This window comes from Python bivittatus, unplaced genomic scaffold (assembly GCF_059951505.1).
Source record: "Python bivittatus isolate LINGU-HERP-01145 unplaced genomic scaffold, Pbiv_v1 ctg000350_np1212, whole genome shotgun sequence".
Taxonomy (NCBI): Eukaryota; Metazoa; Chordata; class Lepidosauria; order Squamata; family Pythonidae; genus Python; species Python bivittatus.
In genome coordinates this window covers 23,399,839-23,420,203 of record NW_028277074.1, presented here as the reverse complement: position 1 = coordinate 23,420,203, position 20,365 = coordinate 23,399,839, and the positions used below count along the sequence as shown (strand labels likewise).

Below are 20,365 nucleotides of genomic sequence, written 5' to 3'. Positions count from 1 at the left end.
AAAGCAGACCTAATCATCTATGCAGAAGACATGTTGCCTAGCAACTGGTTAAAACCAAAGGAGTTAAGTCTTTTTTAACTTGGGCTTTTCTGTAGGACATAGCATGCTAGGTATATGTTGGACTGGGCTACTGTCAAGAGTAGCCTTTGCTATCATTTCTATTGCTTCTGAACCAAATAGTTCCAGGGATACTGAGATAAATAATCAGATAGTCCCAAACTGGAGCACAATAATCATTCACCACAATAATTATCAACTGGGCAAACCTAGTCTAATCCTAAGGGTTGTAGCTGTACTTCTACCAAGTCAGAAAAAGTCAGTAGCTAGTCAAGAATCAAAGTCTGGATAGTTTGCACTAGGATTCCAACCATGGGCCAAAAAGATGAGGGTCCCCCACTTTTCTCAGAGAACTCTCCCCCAAAAGCTCAGCTGGCATGAGATTAACCCACAGCTGGGATTCATTACCCTCAAGGCATCTGGCCTTACAGTCTGGTACATTCAACTTGTGGGGCTCCTACACAATGGCACCTTTACTCTCATGGATTTAAGACTTGCAGTTCTGTTTCAGACTCCATGGAGATGGGTGAGAAAAGGGTCTGATTCTGACTATGTATCTGGGTTTGAGGGGATTCACAGGTTTCTGCTTCTGGATACCTAACCTCTGCCTCTTCCCCCTTCTTTGAGTATGGGATGGATATCATATAAGTAAAGGCTGTCAAGTTCATAGCTGTCTGGTTTCAGAGTGCTAATGTGCAGAACGTCTTTGTTGTCACGGAAGGAAGGAAGGAAGGAAGGAAGGAAGGAAGGAAGGAAGGAAGGAAGGAAGGAAGGAATAGATACACCTAGAACCATTCACTGGATACTGCCAGTAGCATTTCTAAACACTAAGGGGAATTTCTGTAGGCATAAATTATTCTGACATTATAATAGACTAGATTACACAGGCACGCAGACTTACCTGTATGATTTGAAAACTGGACAGAGTTCACGGTATCTATTTCAAAGCCCAACACCTACAACAAAAGAAAAAAATGTTTATGGATTTTTTTTTCATTTTTCAAGGGTACTAAGATATTGTTATGACTTAGCATTCAGTATGTACTGACAGTAAGCGTGAATAAGCAAAACCAAACAGTAAAATGCTTTGAGTAAGGAAAATATACAGGTACAGATCAACAGATTCATTAATTCAAAAAGACATCAGGCATCACAATATAAGAAAAAATAGTACAAATATTCGCAAAAAAATATGTCTAACCCTAAAACAAATAAAACTGAAGCTAAAATTTAAGAACAGAAGAATGGAAAGTGCAATAATCAGGATTCAGACAGCCAAAAACAAAAAAAGAATCACTTGGAGGATAAGGAATATATAATTATATAAAAGCATGAGTTTTTACAAAAGAAAAAGCACTTCTTTGTAGTGTTTGAATTCTACCTTCCACAGAATTACAATAGCAAATAAATATGTGTTCGCATGTACACAGTGCATAGAAGGAAACACTAGGGCTGTGCAGAGATCCAGATAAGAAGGGCAAAATGTAATTAAAGCACACGTGGGCAAAAATGTAATACCTGTCAGGAAGACTTTAAACCAGCTGCTTCTTTTCCTAGACTTGTGCGGCTGCTCTCCAGAGCTGATCCACGATCTCAGGAAAAGACATGATTGGTTTACGGTGTTCCGATGCTACTTACAACCCCTGTGCGCTCTAACTCACATCCTGATCTCTACAGAGCCCAAGTAAATATCAGTTCTGCTTTATAAACATGACTTTAGACATTAAATGTATTTTGATGTTTAAGACTTGGAACATTTTAATCTACTGCGAAAGAAAGTCTAACACTGAAATCTGACAGAAAAATCTAACATTTAATGTATTTGCTCTCAAATCCTTGTTGGTTGGAATAAAATAATCTCCTTAGAAAAAAGCTACTATATACAGCATCATGAATCTTAAGGAGACAACAGTAATGGTGCAGAAATAACTGTGTATGATCTATTTTCAGGCAATTTGCTGGCAAATGAATGACTCTTTTGCCAGTCACTGTGCTCCAGGGGGCATTATTGTTTCCTTAGCATGACAGGCCAGGGTAACCCTCTCCCCACTTTATGTCAGTGATTGCTACAATGCCAGAAATGAAGCTTTTGCACGCACTTGCAAAATCACAGCAGACTCTGAAATTTGTTTCACTGTTTGGTCCTCTGATATGTGGACTTCCCCAATCCACACAATAACTGCCTCTTTTGGAGGGTGAGGATATTTTTATGGCTACACCTTTATTAGCTTTAAGCCTTGTCATACCTCTTTGGACTAATCCTCTTCTGAGGAGGAAGGGGAAAAGCAGGAGCTGGCCAAAGGATTTGGAAAGTCTGATATAATGGTGCCATGCTTAGCATGGCAATTTTTATAGAACAATCCTGTAGTGTCTCTCACTTTCCATTCTGACTGCAAGAGGATTGGGTTTGCATAGAGACCATTGTGTCAAGAGTCAAAGGGCACAGAAGAAGGAATGGCAGACTGCTGGAAAAGTGCCTGGAAATAGTAGACTGTTTGGCAATAAAAGTCTATTCAGAAGTAGGTTATTACTTGTGAGTAGCTGAATTTTTACAAGAAGTGCTGATCAGTGTCAGCACTACTTATGAGGAAGCCAGGAATTTCAGTATAAAAACTTCTGCTTGAGAGCAGTCAAAACTGGAACAATATATATGATCGCTTGATTTTGTGTTCTGATTCAATTGATTGAATCAATTGAATTAATTGATTCCTGGAATGATTATTTCAATTTGATGGCACCTTCCTATCAACTCTCTGAATGCTGGTTACCAATATTGAACTCTTTGCTTTGACTCTTTACTGGAACTTGATCTGTCTGAATCTAAGGACAGGATAGATATAAACTCTGTCACACCCCATATACCCTGTTCCTAATAGCTCTCATAAAGGTAACTATATGAATGTGGTTTGCAAGATAGCAAAAATAGCCAAGAGAATGTGACTGGCTCCTTCAAGATATGGAATCTATGATTACAAAACCTGGGCAGTAATATTTTTCCATCTTGAGATTCTATCCTGGTCCTTAATATTTATATAAAGCCACCAAAGCTGATACTTAGCCCTGTTGCTGTTGCTCTTTATTCCCTAAGAAAGTTAATGTCTCTGATGACTGCTCAGGTTTGACAAGCAAGCTGATTATTAAATCCTAGCAATATGGTAGTGGTGTTGATCAGTGGAAAGCAGGGTCAAGATTAGAATTAAATATATTTTAAGAAAAGGGCCCTCTCCTCCTGAAATGTCAGATTTTTAATGTCTAGTATTATGTTCTCCCCACAGGACTATGTGCTACTATAATTGTTGTGTCAATTATCACCAATTCCTCAGTTTGATCTACAGACTCCACACAGAACTGCGGCTAAAGAGCATATTAAAAACTTCAAAACCAGCAAATTATAATGGCTGGATACATGCATGATATCACTCCTATTCTGAGAATTCTGCTAGTAGCTGTTTTCCAAGTTCAACTGGTTGGTTTTAACTTTAAAACTCTAAATAGCTGAAGGAATAACCTGTTTCATTTTGACCTTGTCAAGTCTTACAATTTATATGAGGTCCTCTTGAAGTTAACCTCATTTGCTAACACTTGCTTGTTAGTCTTGCAGGGAAGGGCATTCTCACTGAATTGTAGCACATACTCCCTTTGGAGTTGTGATTAATCTGTATTCTCTTGGCTGTTAGAAAATAACTTCAGACTTTTAAAATTTTTGCTTTTAAACTGATTTACTGGCATTTAATATTGTCTTTACAGAATGTCACTATTTTTATGATAGAACTATTTTTGAATTTTTACACAGTGTATAAAAATTTATTTTTATATACCGGTGCAGTTGTAGTTCTCAGAAAGTTGATAATGTTTAATAAATTGCCCTCTTGGTATCAGAGGGAACAGCTATATATAGAATCACAAAGTTGGAAGGGATTATTATCTTCATGACTGGCAAATCGGATAATTAAGAGGAGACCACTACAATATATTTACAGTCTGAAGACTATTCAGAAGCTCAAACTGGTGCCTAATGAAGCAGTTGGATGGGACTAGTTGAATGGAACAATTCCGCTGATTTTATGCATGGTTTTGCACACAATTCTAAGTCTAAATCTTTAAAGGGTTTTATTGCTTGGGATCTGAATATATAATTTATTTCTTGCCACTTGAATCTGTCAGGGTCTTCTCAACAATTGGCCCCACTTATGTTATGTTTTTCCATAGAAAGTTCCACTGCCACCTCAACTGTTAAGCTTTCAGCATCAGTTAAATATATACATTTAATGATTGCAAGTGACTTTCATAATTAGCAACTCCTAGAACGTGGAATGCTCTTCCAGCTAAATATCATCAGACTGGTTCTTGGTGTGTCATTTGCTATGAAATTTACCAATCCAGAGAAAGTCAACTAACTTATCTATCATGCCATTGGGATATCTGAATATCTATCTTTAAAATTTAGTTAACAAAATTGTTCTAAACATCTTGAAATAATAGAAATAATTTATTTATATATCAAATTTGTCACCGCCTATCTTGTTGAAAAGCAACTCTGGGCAGTTTACAAAGGAAATAAGTAAAAAAAACTGGTAAGTTTTCAGTGTTAAATAAAGTCATTTAGTTTACTTCTGATTTGAATTCTGACCTATGATTATTAGTGGAATGACCAAATAATTAATGAACTAGATCCATATGGTCATAAACTGAAGAAAGATGTCAACACCACTTTATTTTGGCCATACGAACAAAGTAAAATTCCATCCATTTCAATAACTCCACTGAAGCCTGTAAGTGATAAAAGATAACTAAAAGCTAGGATTACTAACATAAAACTATAAAATTAAAACAATAAAATATAAAAATTCATAAGACTAGAACTATAAACTAAAGGGGGATCTCTGAAGGCCAGGGAAAGATGTCAAGCTGGTAATTATTTGTATTGGTTTACTAAAGCAACCAGTATCAATTATTGTGACAGTTCTTTGCTTTCCAAGGACTGGATACACCACATCGTAACAAATCTGTACACAATGCTTTATTGCAGCACGCACCTTTCCCAACAACAGACTATTGCTCTCCATCCATCTAGGACTTGCAAGGTGATGTTGCCATGTAAATATGTCTTAATACTTAGTTCAAGCAAAAGTCTATAAAATGTGTAAAGTCTATATAAATATATAAAGTCTGTAAAGTAGCATACAACCTTTGCCTTCTTCCAAACATTTCTACACTAGTTGAGATGAGGTGCCGCTTCAGTGTGGCTGTTCCTCTTCTAGTTGCTACTGAGCTCCTGGCAAAGCTCCAAGCTCCAGGCAGGACTCCCACCAGGATATGCTGCTCACCATAACTTGTGGTCCTGGCAGTTGAACGATAGTCCTCTTGCCTGCTTGTAATAGCTGCCAATCTTCAGTCACTTCCACTTCCCCATCTGTATGCCATTTGCTTATCACTTTTCTTCCCACACATACGCCTGCACACACCTTCCCCACTCTGTCTGAGCATTTGCTTTTCTAACCCAACAGCCTGGGTGGGGTGAGGCTGCATCCTTGAAAGCACCATGGTGTGGCTCAATTATCAAAGGCAGCTGGATTGCCAGCTTGGATGCTTATAAGGTTTGAATTAGAAAAATGAGGGAAATGGGGTGAGAAGCATTTCTGTCTGATAATAATCAATAATCTCCGCCCAGAGTTATTGAGCGTTAGGCTGCATACAAGTTTAATTTATGATGATGATGATTTATTAATACAATAAAGTATATATTCAGATCACCACTGAGTGTTGTATAACCCAATGTGATGGAGACTCTAGCCAGGCACATAAGTTTTACCTGTCATACATTAGGCACTCACAACTTGGAAGTTTTATTTATTTATAATTCAAATTTGTCACTGCCTATCTTACTGCAGAATGACTCTGGGCAGTTTACAGTAAAAAGAATAAATATTAATTAAAATAGAATAAATATGAATTAAAATACATTACAAGAAGACTTTTTATACAGGTAATAAATATCTTCCAAGGAGTTATTAGACTCAGGGAGCATCTTCAAGGCATTGGCCACCCCCAGGGTTGGTTATACCCCTCTCGCCCCATTTGAGTTGGCAGAGCCAGGTCTTCACCCCTTTCCGGAAAGCCGGGAGAGCGGGCATGCTCCAAATAGTTTAGCATACCAAAGTTGGTAGCTCCAAGCAATTTATCTGTAAATTGTGTCTAGGGGTTATCTTACCTTAGCTGATAATAGATGTTGTTAAAAAGGAGCAAATAGATAGGAGGGAGGTGCAATGGCTGCAGGCAAATGGCTCTACAATTAACACCTTTGAAGACTAGCTGTGCTCAGCTAACTTGGGAAGCACAAGGTTTATCTCTGCTGCTTCCTGGATAAATTTAACCCTTTTTCTAACGCCTCAACAAGGCTTCTCATTCCTTCCCTGTTAACTTCTTGTCTTTCCTTCTTCTACTGCTAGTTTTGTTCTATTACTTCTCTTTGCCCCATGTCCAGCCACTATCGCATCCTCCTCCTCCTCCTGCTGTTCTTCTGAAAGGAGCAGAGTGTGTGTGAGAGAGATATAGATGGGTGTCAATTAATTGTATAAATGGTGCATCTTAATTTATAGGCAATTAATTTTATTCAATTCATGTTAATTATTTTTCTGTCCTGACCTTGTCTATAACATGGCTTCTGGCAGGTAGGTAGACAAGTGTCACATTCACAGTTATAGGGAGGGAAAGAGAAATCTCCAGGATTGATTTCTGCTGGAATTTGTAGTCCTAGGTTGACAAGAAGGGGAATTTGAGCATTTAATGGGATTGTTTTTGGTTTTTATATATGCATTTTTTAAAATCTACTCTTCCTCTGGGATCATCTTTTCAGGTAAATATGCCAGTCACCAGATCCAAGTACTGAGGAAGTAATCACAGAGCCTAGAGAGGCTATAGCATGTCCGAAAAGATAACATATTCCCATAACAGCAAATTCTATGTTCATTTTAAGGAAAAGAAAAATGTCTCTGCATAACTTATTGCTTTAATTAAATAATCATTAGAAACAAGAAGTAGGCATAATTGTAATTTTTAAGAACTATGACACATTATTTATTGGTTGTGCAATAATAGGTTTAAACTGCTTCATACTAACACTGAATGCAAGCTAAAAGAATTTAGCTAAAAAGAAAGCCTAACTAGGGTTCAAATTTTATATACGCCATAGTTTAGACTCCTATCAATTCACAATTCTGTAAAAAATGGAAAGTACTTCAAGATACACTTGGGCCAGAGTGATTTACTGTTCTGATTAAGTTATCTCTGTATCAACAAGTGGCAATACCTGGCCAGCTTTGCTGGATTTAGAAGATCTGCAGGGATGGTCCTGGTTAATACTTGGATGGAAGACCATCAACGAATCCCAAGTCCGTATGATAGATTGAGATGTGATATAAATATACATATTTGTATTCTCTATATAATATCTTTATTTTCATTCTGCATTCTTTTCTCTATATCCTTCAACTTTATTCTCTTTGAATCCTGCTATGCTTCTATTACTAGCTGACCAGAAAATGGGAACAAAGAGAAGAACAAGATAAAGAGAGCTGAAGAATTCAGACTAAACCTTCGACTGGCTCCATTTACAGCAGATGAACAAAAACAAACCAAAAGAAATACCTATTAATAGTTTTTTTTCCCCCTTGGGAAAGGAACTGACTCTTCTAAACAAGAAGGAAAGGTAAGCCAGAACAAAGTGTGAAAAACTTCTTGTGAGAATCAGCACAGATACCATGACCTTCTATATAGTATAAATCAGCGCTTCTCAACTTCAGCAACTTTAAGATGTGTGGACTCCAATGCTGGCTGGGGAATTCTGGGAGTTGAAATCCATACATCTTAAAGTTGCTCACAATGAGAAGCACTGGTATAAACAATGGACGAATGGCACTGGAAAAGCTGAGATTTTCCCACAAAGAACTCTTTGGAATCTTTCAACTCCCTTTCATCTACTTGGCCAGTGGAAGAGAAGGGGACCCTTTTTTCTCTTTACTTACATTGGTTTTGGTATGTATATTGTGCACACAAGAACGGAAAGATTGTAGATTGTAGATTATGCTTGAATAAAGTAATTAAAAATCAAATGTGCTCCCAGCTTGGGTAATAGGACTTTCTTTGTCTGTGCTCTGACACTGCATATATGAATGAATGAATGAATGAATGAATGAATGAATGAATGAATGAATGAATGAATGAATGAATGCTAGTCTGCTGCACCAGAACCAACAAAGAATCTCATGGCATATTAAAGACTTTGCAGGTTATTATGTCATAAGCATTTAGGGGCTATACAGTTGCCTCCTGCTCAGACATACACGTGAGAAAAAAAGAAGGAATAGTAAAAGGGAGGAAACCAAGTTTTAATGCCTTACAGAAGACCATCAGGGTTGGGCCTTCCAAATCCTGGGGGATGGGATGGAAAGCTGTTCCACAGAGCATGCTTTCTGGGTCCCATCAGTTGCCTTATTTGAGGGGACTCGGAGCATTCCAACCCTGTTGGATCTTGTGGGATGAGCCAGAATAATTGGAGACAAGTCCCCACACCCTCCTGCCATTGAGAAAGAATATTGATGGAATCGCCTGGCCAGTATCATCAGCACATTCTTGATACCTAGCTCCCTGCCATTAGATAACCTTACCCAGCAGATTCATGTAGATTTGGGTCAGCAACCTATGGCCCACAGGCCGGATGTGGCCCACTGCTTGAAATCATCCAACCAGTAGTCCTAAAAAGAAATATACATACACCTGGCCCATACAAAATGGCAGCAGTGGTGGCATGAGTTCTGGCCCCTATACATTAGAAGGTTGCCAACCCCTGCTGTAGATGCTAGAGGACAGGGTGGACCCCTGCATAATCCTATAATACAGGGGACTAGGGCAGGGCCTCCCCCCCATCAACAGTGACTCCCCTTCAATAGTGACTAGAACCAGCCCTGGAGGAAGAAGAACCATTGCAACACCATGTCCCCGACTCCCAAACTTCAGTGGCACTGAAAGTTGTTGAAACTCAGGAAGACCAGGATAGATACACCTGTGTCCTGGTTCTGCCAGAGATCATCAACAAGCATGATCAATGCCATCTTAGTACTAAACTCTGGTCTGAAACCCAAATGAAAAGGGCCCAGATAATCAGCTTTCTCCAGGGGTTTCTGAAGCTGAAGCCCAACCACCTTCTCAACAACCTTTCACAAAAAGGGAAACCTGGAGACAAGATGAAAGTTGTCCAGTACCACTGGATCCAAAGATGGCTTCCTGAAGAGGGGGAAGACCAATGCTTCCTTGTCAGGCCCAGCCCAAGAACAACAATGAAACAGTCCAGTTGAGTCAAGTTCCTTTATTTGCTTACACCTTATAGACAGAATCTTGCCAGACCAAATCTATACTACTACAACAAGTGGATATACCTTGGGAGATTCTAGGGAGTGACTATCCTGAACCTCTTAAGCTTCCCATACTCCCCCTCCAGACTGTGTTGTATTTTGTCTCCTTTCCCTTCCTGGAATGCACCCCCTCCTTCCTAATAGCCTTGATCTCTCATATCACCCTCCTCTTCGTAGATACATTCCATCACATTCCTTAAGTGCAGCAGGACCACTCCTTCTCTCAAGGATGAATTCACTATTGCCTGGATCTAACCATACAGTGTCCCCTGGGAACCCCTGACCACTCAAGAGGGATATTGATCATATATACAGGTGGCCATGCTCACCACACTGAGGACCCTGTCTACTTCTTCAGGATAAACAAGCTCAAACTCATCCCAAATAATCAAGCCAGACAATGCCTCAGTCAACTCTATAGGACTTGCACTAGCACAGAGTCCATCTCAGAGCAAATCGGAGTCATTTTATCCAGCAGATGTCTCAATCCTGTCAGCAGATCTGCTGAAGTTCCTCTGGCCCCTCCCTACCCAGGAGGAACTGGGTCATCTTAAACAGGGCCACCAGCTGGCAATCAGCAGATGCATTAAGAGCAGAAAAACAACTATGTTTTGTAGTTCTTATTGCCATGAGATAAATCTTAACAAAGACTCTTACCCATGTTCAGTCAGATTTATTCTTTGTTCTCTTCTAGCAGTGCTCCTGATGTCTCTTCTGCCATTTCATCTCCCAGAGTTCCTCTAACAAACAAGGGAAACTCCAGGATCCATGCACAGAGAAAGACTGCATAGGTGCAGTTCAACGCTGTAGTCACCCTCTCATTCAAAGCAGCCACTAAGACCTCAGTTGAACTGTGCATCAGAAATAACCTCAAGTTTTCTCTGAAATGCCACAGGGTTTTGATAAAAATTAAAACATTTTAATACTGTTTTCATAATACAACTTATAATATAATTAAAAATAAGCAAACATGGAAAATATATATTTATATAAGTTATATATATTTATATAACAGTTAAAATATATCACAGCCTCATCAACACATGCTGTGGAGGGAAAGCATGGAAAATTTTGATGCTTTGAATGCTAAAGAGATTTGGAGATTTCTCATTTTAGAAAATCTTATCCTCATGGAAAGAACAAGCCATACACCTACATACTTGTTAAATTGAATTCATCTCAGATAAAACTGCTTTAAAAATCAGAATAATAGCTTTAAAAATCAGAATGTAATGGCTGGTGGTATAAACTAATACCTGTTGCTCTCTCTTATTTAATGCAGCACATCAAACTGATATAATGGGACTATGAGGTTTAGCAGTATTCGAAAGAACACAGAAAGACACCAAAACTCATTAAGATTTTGGAGATATATTGCCTGGGTAATAATGCAGTATGGTGGATAGTCAATTATCTAACAGATAAGGAAAAAAGCAATAATAATGTATTGTACTAGGAAGAAATACTGAGCTAGCTAATAGTAGAAACTGATTCATGTATTCTATTATGACCTTCAAGAGGGCATAAAGCAGCAAGACAAATTTAAATCTCTTTAATTTTACATATGATTTGTAAAATTACAAATGAGACTTTAATTTTACATATGATTTGTTTACAGAACAGAAATGTAAAGGCATTCTTAGTAGTTCAGTACTGGGGAGGAAATCACTATTGTTTGTACTACAGTATTTTGTAAGGCAGGTCACAGCAAAGTTGGACTGTACTGTTAAGGGCAAAGGTTATGGAGTAATGCTTGCATGTACTGGGGGTATGCTCCAACTCTCACATTTTGAATTGCAAACACAGTTCTCAACACAACAGATGTTTCTCCTAGGGAAACCAGAAATGTGTTACTACTGGCATCTGAGAAAACAAATGTGTCACACTTAAATCACAAGTTTGGGCTTTTTTTAAAGTTATGTAATTACTGTCTTGAGTGCAACATGTTTTTTGTTTATGTAAGATTATGGAACAACGAATTGCTAGCAAAGCAAGATGACATTAACTGCAGCATCCTAAGAAAATAAAATAGCAATTCTCAATCCGCAATATGGAGAGTTACGTAGCTTCTTTCAGAAGTTATTTTTGCTTTATCATTGTAGTTCTTGTCTTTTACTGTACTTGTCCTGTCATCACCTGCAAAAGAGATTCAGAGGTGAGGCTGCCATTTAGCTACCTAAAGAATGGTGTGCATTATGGGTAAATCTGAGATTTAGCTGAGACTTTAACTTCATAATAAAGGATGGGAAGTATCCAGAAATTTCCTGGCTGTAGTTAGACTGGGAAGTCAAAAAACACTCTGGAAGATGGCAGTGTTAAACCACTTGCATAACATTGCCAAGAAAAGCACATAAATGAAGTTAGCCAGAGTCAAGCTTGACTTGAGAGCTTGTGGTTTGCACAGCAAAGTCGTGGAATTACAGACACAGGAGCAGCCTTTCAGGCCCATGGAATACCAGAAATCCAGAGCCAAGTATCCCTAATAGATGCTTATTCAGTCTAATTCTGAACCTCCAGCCAAAATGCTCACATGTAGTAAACTGACTGGACTGTCAAACTGTTCTTATTATGAAGAGGTTTCTTTTAATATTCATTCAGAATTTACACTTCTTAAGCTCATTATTTGAAATCATGCCTGAAACAGCAGAGAACAGGTTCTTGCCTTCTTTTTGGTATATTTCTCAAATACATGAGCAACTATCACAAACATGTTCCCAAACATCTCTCAGATCCATACACCACTTCCTCCAATCTTCCTTGTAGTGTTTACTGGCACACTCTTTCCAGGAGTAGGTAACATGCTGCCTGTATAAATCTGTGTGCCCCAAACACCTCCTCTGGTGTCCAGCAAGATCCCTGCCTCAGATGTTACTTTTAACATTTAACAAGGGCATTTGATTAGCAGCACCCGGCTGCTACTTAGCCTCTTCATACCTATGAAAGCAATAAGGGTTCTCCATTTTGGCTTTCTTTTTGTAAAATAAATGATGACATGGTGTAATATGTCATGTGTTGTTGTTCATCTGAGGTTGTATTTACCTACTTTTGAGAACTGCTGAGGACCAGATGATTTTTATTATGTCCTGATACGTAAAACCATAGAACTCAAAGAGGGTGTACTTTCTTTTTCACACGAATGTAAGGAAAACTTGCATTAAACTCTTACTCTAAGATTAGAACATAAGATCCATTTTTTCTATTGTCTACTAGTATTACTAATCATCAAATCTGTATAAAATGATTTTATTTTTTTCTGTTTCACACAAAAAGTCCAAAAGGGACTTCCAATAGCATTAAAATTAGTCAAGGTCTTTTCTCTAATCAAAGCTGTCAATTTCGCCATCTCAGCCAGCTCCATCAACTTTACCATCTATTCTTCCATTGTAGATAACGTCAAGCCTTTCTACCTTTGAGCGTATGAAAGTCTTGCTGCAGTTACCATATATAAAAACAAAGTTCCATGAGATTTTTCCAATTGTTTATCCATCAACCCCAAAAGAAATGCCTCTGGTTTCAGTTGTACATTGGTCTTTAAAATCTTCTGAATTAATATATGTATTTGAGTCCAACATGTTTTAGCTTTTTTACATGTCCACCAAAGATGATTAAAAAGCCCCCTCTTATTGTGCCAGAGTATATTCTGATACTCTTTCCACTGTTGTATAACCAAATAATTTGATAAGTAATTATTATATCTATTGAAATAATTGATTAAAATGCTGAAGAGGATAAAGCTCTGCAGAATCCCAGCTGAAATTTCTATTTAGTTTGCTATGGAAGCAGGGATGGGTTTGCTAGCATATGGCTTTCCAGCTAGATCTGTATTCATGTAGTGTTATTATCTTGTATCTACACAGTTTGCTAACTTATATTAGGGAGAACTTAATCAGATGCTTTGGTGAAATTAAGATTTTACTGTGTACTCTTATCAAGCCAATTACATATTTCTTTTCTCTCAAGAATGCTATTCTATGCTAACCTTTAAGGTGAACTTAAATTGACTGGATTATATCCAATGTGGTACTGTATAACAGTGAAGCAGTTGGATTTGGACTTGAGAGATCCAAGTTCACCCTCAGCCAGGGAAACCCACTAGGTGACCTTGGGTCAGTCAGTTGTGCTCAGTCCAATCTATCCATGGTTGTTGCTGGAGGGATAAAACAAAGCAAGATCTTTATGTTAGCCATCTTGATTAGATATTTAGCAGCAGCATGCAAGTTGTTTATGATTCAAAATATCATAAAACACCCCATTTTTGAGCTGGAAACAGTCTACTTTTGAGCAGGGGGCAGCTGTTTTAAGCCTGAAACAGTTTCAAGAAATGCTCAAGGTAGCCCATTTCATACTCTAAACAGCTGTTTTATACTCAAAACTGTGAAAAGACCAAAGCCTTAAAAGCATGCCTCTTAAAAGCAGTTCTTCATTTAAAAGATAGGAAGACAATATTTATATTGAATACATTCTTAGTTTCAGCTTGAAAAGCAATAAATCAAGATTTTAGTTATTTTTAAATGTCTTTTCCTTCCAATACTAAGATACTGTACTGCCATCATTCAGATTAAATTAGTTCCATTTATATTCCCCTTTGTTGTAATCTTAATTGGTTATTAATGAACTTTTCATATGGAGTTGTTTCATTTTTACTTATTCTTCATATGTGCAGTAGTTCCCACTGAAATAATTTATACAGATAGGTCACAATTAGTGTGAGTTCAAATACAGTAATGTTATATTCTATTAGGGTAAATTGTAAATTGATACCAGGTCACGTTTAATGCAACCCAAAATTCAGTTAGTGCGAGGCTAGCGTGTGCACAATTGAGGCTAGTGCATGTGCAGTTGGGGTTTTAGATGCAGCTAATTTTCATGTGTGCAAAGTGGAGAAAAGGAAGATTCCATCAGAGGAAAACAGTACAAGTTTAAAAAAGATGAGGCTCGTTATTACATTAGAGCAAAACTTTGATGTAATTGAACAACCTGAACATGGTCATAACAATGCTAAAATAGGACGAGATGTTGGAATGCCTGAATCATTTTATTTTGCTTTCTATAACTACTCTGTTATACTTTGTTCACCATAAATGAAAATTACAGGTAGTCCTCACTTAACGAACCTAATTGAGACTGACAACTCTGTTGCTAAGCAACACAGTTGTTAAGCAAAACTTCATGTGACTGCTCTGCTTATGATGGCAGTTCTGGCAATTCCACTTGCTGTCGTTGGGCGAATCCCACGTCATTATGAAAGGACCCACCCAGATACAAGCCATTCTTGGAAGAAGGTAAGGGACTGCCTCCACTTCAACTCCCCCCACCCACCTATGACTCCCCCATCTCTGCCAGGCCTTATTTCATGCCACTCTTCTTTCGCATGCTGACTGGATCCTCCTTTTGCATCTGCACAGCCGAGGCCTTCTTTTGTGTGCCAGCTGGGTCCTTCTTTCGCGAAGAAGGCCCTGGCTGGCGCACAAAAGAAGGCCCTGGCCAGCTTGTGAAAGGAGGCCCTGATTTTACTTTCCTTCTGTAGAAACACAGTCAACTACATTATTGCTATAATAATAATTGTAGTCAGGAGTGATTTAAAATGCAAACAAGTGATTAAGGTAATCATAATGAAGAGTCATGCAAATTAGAGTTGCAAAACTTAATGCTTTTAAAACTAACGTGGCCTTTAGCAGGCCAACTCAAAATTTTCAAAATAGTTTGAAAATAAGAGTCTGAGGAAAGGATCTCCTTAACCTGGATTTTGGATTGTTTCCCCATTATTATAAAGAAAGTTTTACTTTTCCTTTTTAATGTGTCCCCAGTTTAATAGAGCAGTTATCTTTACCTACTAGGTCATCAGCCATAGGAAAAGCATAAAATTTCCAACATTTGTAATGGAGGCTTTTAAAGCTCTAACTGGCAAATGCAAGGGTGCAGTGAGCTCCTAATCCTGCCAGGGTCTGCTTTTCCATTCTTAGCTAACAGCAGAATTCCTATGTGCTTCCACACTGAGCACTGTTTTATTGTGTGTTCTTCACAATGTTCCATCTAGACAATGGACCCTGGCCTCAACTGTATTATATTCTTTTCTGACCTCTCATGATCATCACGTACTCCTTTCCTGGTAGTTTGAACTAGATGCTTCTGACAACCATGTTAGCTTTCCAATTTTCCTTTAAAGAGGGAGGAGTACCACAGGGCAAATTAATTACACCTTCCTTCTAAGTAAAGATGTCTACAACTAAGTTATACAGCTAAGCTTCTTTTTGTCAGTTTCACAAACTATTTTTCTTATCAAGTGCAAATTTCTCGTTTGATTTTTCTGGCCAGTATTTCACACAAGATATAATAGGATAAACTTTTATCACATCCTCAAAAACAGGTTCACTATCCTACTCTTTCTGTGTATTTGTGGCAGAACTCATTTTATTCCTCACACCAACCCTACCATCTCTAGTTGGGACCTTACTTTTGTGGTCCCTTTCTCAATGGAGATTCCTGTTCCTGAACTTGAAAAGAATCTTTGAACCAATACACAAACACAAGTAGGGCATACTAGATGATTAACCATAAGTATCTTTTTTTGTTTCAATAACTGAACTGGTAGAGATTGTTATGGTTTGCTAAATACCATCTTTCTTTTCAACCAACAATATTTTCTACCCTGTTTGCCTCTTTTGAAAATCAGGGTCCATCTAAAAGGTCTTGCTATTACTGTTGCCTTTAATTAAAATAAGGCCTTTCTAAGAAGGGAGGCATTTTTTGAGCTGAAAACTTCCTTCTAAGATTTTTTTTTATTCCCCAAATGACTCACTTACAAAGGTGTGGCACAAACTCAGATAAGCAACCATCATTATCTAGTTGCTGAGCTAATAAGTAAGCTACTGAGGGCAGCAGCCGCAGTTACTAGCAGGACAAGATTTTATAGGTTTTGCTGTCAGTCTAACCTGGCTATTCTCTCAAAATTGGTATAATCAAAATACCTAATCCTTCTGGAAAACTATGGATTTTTTAATGATTTGTAGCAATCAGAGAAATTATAAGAAGTCCAATTTTTTATGGGAAGCTAATGCATAGCTTTTCTTTCTCATCCTGCCTTCTAACCAATAGCTTCCTACTACCAAGTGAAAAGCAGAAAGCAATGTGCAATCCAGGATAGCAGTTTAATAAAATATTTCCACTCCCATATAATGGAATCTGTCCCACTCAAGATAAAGAAAAATGCAAGAAAGCAAGCATCTTGCTCAAATCCTGTGTGATGCAGTTCATTTTGCTGACAACAGCTCTGGGCTTTGATTTCTAAACTATGTAATAGAATTGTCACTGACAGACATCAATTTACTTTTATTCTTCTGGTTCACTTGGCTGAAAAGCTCATATTTTCATTATTTTTTAAAATCTTCTTTACTATGGTTCATTTGGATGTTTAAAGCAGCTTTCATGTTCTCCTATAAATAGGAGGAAAACGTCAGCATGAGTCAGAATGCTGAACTGTTTTTCAGTTCTGATTCAGAGCAATTTAGTTTACAGAGGTTTCAGTGCTCAAATGCATGACTTACCTCTCTCATCAGAAACAGCTGCCACTACAGAGCACAGATTAACCTCACAGCTTCTACACTGCATGGGAGCATGTTCTGGCATGCTTTGACGTCTGCTCCAGTACTTGAAATGCATGATAATTTTCTTCTGGTGCTATTTTAAAAAAAACTTTCCCTTTCTCCAAATCAGATATTCCCAGACTAGATTTATACTACTGTAGCTTCTATTCAGTAGCAGGAATGGTTCTCAAAATCTACTTGCACTTTACTTCATAAATGATAAATGAAGGACTTTTGCAGAATATCCAGGAATCTCTTATTTTACCTTGGTTCCATTCATAGTTTCTCTTCTATTCCAAGAAGAAAGGATGGCTAACTTCCTTAGATGCCTAACTTCCATATTAGATGCCTAACTTCCATGATTAAAGGCAGCAGTGTCCATGGGACTGGTGATCAAAAAAACAAGATGGCCGACGTGGCAGGGCAATCGAAGACCTACCCCTTGATGTCTGTGACAACATCACAAACAAGTACAAAGGGGCAGTGCTTCAGTTGTGCTGCCACAAACACTGTCTCCCCCCTTGCCCCCAGATACTGCTAGTTGGAAGTGAAGCACTGCAGAACTAGTTATTAGGCAGAGTAGAGTAGATTAGAAAATTAAAGGAAAAAGACAATTTTCTAGTATGGTTGTTATCCAGTTTGCACTGGGAAATCTTTGGCTAAAATATGACCTCAGCTAAGCTCCTAGTATCTCAAGTTCCTATCTGTGATATTAGGGTAACAAATCTCACCTACTTTACTGTACATAACTCTTGAAGATAATCTAGGCAATGCTTGTCAGTTATACAGCGTTATATAAGTACTGATTATTGTTGTCAATATTTTCTAGTAACTATCCAAAATAATAAGACTTTTCAGTATTTTACACATAAATAAAAATAAGCCAGCATGGAGAATCATGTTGGTACACAAAATACCATCCTAACTCACATAATCCAAGAACATGAAAACTGTTGCCTTACTAACAGGCTTGTGCAAATACATCTCTCAAATAATTGAGAGCAGATAAAAATTCCATATTCCAGGATCGTTTTTTATAATTAGTTGAAGAGGAGGCATATCATAACTAGAAATTATGCCAACTTTTCAAGCTTGGGATAGGTTATCTTAAAGGTATCCTCCTATATGAGCTACTCTGAACTTTATAGATTAGGCAAGTTGGACTCACAAGAGCGCCTTGAGTGTTACCGTACCCAGACTTTAGAACTACAATCTGACTTCTGGTTACATTTATGAGAAGTTTTATAAGTTTTATGAGAAGATATTTTAGCTGTGGGGTTTTATAAAATGAAGTTTCTGGTGCATTTTCTATTCCATTTCAATCTTGTCTGTCCTTGCATGTCATAGTTGCTGCTTTAAATGATCCCAATATGGAATTAATTCAAATTCTGATGCCTATCAGGAGTTTTCAGTACTAGATGAAAAGCACACAACAAAGGAACTAGGCTGATCTCTCTGGGAACAGCATTCCACAACTAACTGCTATGACTGCAAAAAGGTTCCACTGGGGCTGGGGAAATTATCAGCAGGACTTTCATTGTTGAACTGAGTGATGGTTAGCTGAATAAGGGTTTCTTTTTCCTGCATTCTACTCACTCCCCTGTTCAGTGACATCACAATTTATGACAACTGTTCACATTTATCCTCTAGAAGAATTGGTCAAGTATACCAATAATGCTGTGCAATGGTAAATCAGTGCAAGAAATCCATAGCTTTGAAATTGATTTTTACTCCTTTTATGTGCAATTTTTAACTCCTTGCCCCAACATATCTTAACAGGCTAACTGAAGTTCCTCCTTCCCAATATAAAGGCTGAGTACAGAAGGAAATTTAGACATGGAGGATACAGGTAGTATTTAACATATGAACATAAGCAGAGCTCTGGTGAATTGGACCACTAGCCCCTCTAGTCCAGACATGTGTTCTGACAGTGGCCAACCAACTGCACAAGGAAGCCCACTAGTCTCCCAGCAGATGGTTTTCAAAGGCAGTCATACTGCCAACAAGGTTAATAGCCAGTGATTCCCATGACTTCCATGAATTGGTCCAACTCTTTTTTTGAAGCCAAGCAAGCTGGAAAGCCAGTACCACATCTCTTCACCAGCATTTTATAGTACATAGTTCTCAGAGGACTATGCAACATGATCTTCTCGGCATGTGGTCCAGCCTTAGTACTGCTTTGGTGTGGCAAAAACACAGCAACTGGGTTTTACACAGCTCATTCTGAACGAAACCAAAGATAATCTTCCAGGAGTTACAAAAGCCAGCAGTTAGTCCTTGTTTCGCAACCACAATTGGGACCAGCAACTCAGTTGTTAAATGAAGAGGTTGCTAAGTGAAACCATGACTGTGCTTATGGTCTTACTTCAGCTTTTCTTTGCTTTACAGACCTATGAAAGTCATAAATGAGAGGACTGATTGTAAAGCTTTTACTTTTTCATCACCATCGTAATTGTGAATGTCACTAAATGAGGCAGTCGCTAAAGAGGACTACCTGTACTATTATATAGATAGAACTGTGTTCATGTCTGCAGTAGAAAACATATTTGTTTCTTACATTTCTACAAGTTCCCCAACTACTTTTTAAAAGTAAATGTCAGCATAATGGTACAGATTATTACACACTGCCCTCTAGCACTCCAGTGACTGACACTGAAAATCAAAGGGGAAAATGGGATATCTTCTGTCCAGCAGACATATGCTTCAAAGTTTAGCTAATCCAAGCTGCCCATGCTTAGCAAAAGGAGGGGGGGTAGGGGAATGCCAACAAACCAGATAAACTATCACAATCCAAATACAATTTTGATTCCTGCGCTTTTGATGCCACACTATTTATTATTTTGCTATAAGATTTGTACTTTCACCTTTCTACCATAGAAAGCTGTTCAGGCTTACTGAAGTGGCAGAACAGGAACTGTTTTCTGGGATTCCTCCTAATTAGTACGTAGGAACACAGAAAGTTATGCCAAGTCAGATTGTTTGTTTATTTAGCCTAATACTGTCTCTACTCAACAACAGTTTTTTAGGCTTTCGGTTCAAAGTTTTTCAGTACACTTAATTTTAGATCATTTTAAAACAAAAATCTATATGTAAAATATGGATCTATTACTGATATACATTTTTCTTATCAGAATAGTTTTTCCCATTCCTGAATCACGTAAACTTTAAAAAGTGAAAACAAGAATGTTCATTTTACTATTTTTTCTTCTTCTAATCATAATTTGGAACATATATTCCAGCAAAATCAATTATTATGTTAGTCACAGAAGTCCTAAGTTACTTTAAAAATATAAAGTAATCCCTTCCCAGAATTAC

At 37.9% G+C, this 20,365-nt stretch overlaps 1 protein-coding gene across 5 annotated transcripts in view; it reads right to left on the bottom strand.

Annotated features, from left to right (window-relative positions):
- The window catches only part of PDXK (pyridoxal kinase), a 56,360-nt gene that overhangs the window by 33,326 nt on the left and 2,669 nt on the right, over positions 1-20,365 (bottom strand). For all 5 annotated transcript variants that reach the window (XR_015796803.1, XR_015796804.1, XM_088144715.1 and 2 more), the window contains exon 2: positions 959-1,013. Coding sequence is in view for 3 of the 5 variants with exons in the window: in XM_088144715.1 (XP_088000841.1) it covers positions 959-1,013 (55 nt within the window). In the remaining 2 variants the exon portion in view is untranslated. The remainder of the gene's footprint in view (positions 1-958; positions 1,014-20,365) is intronic.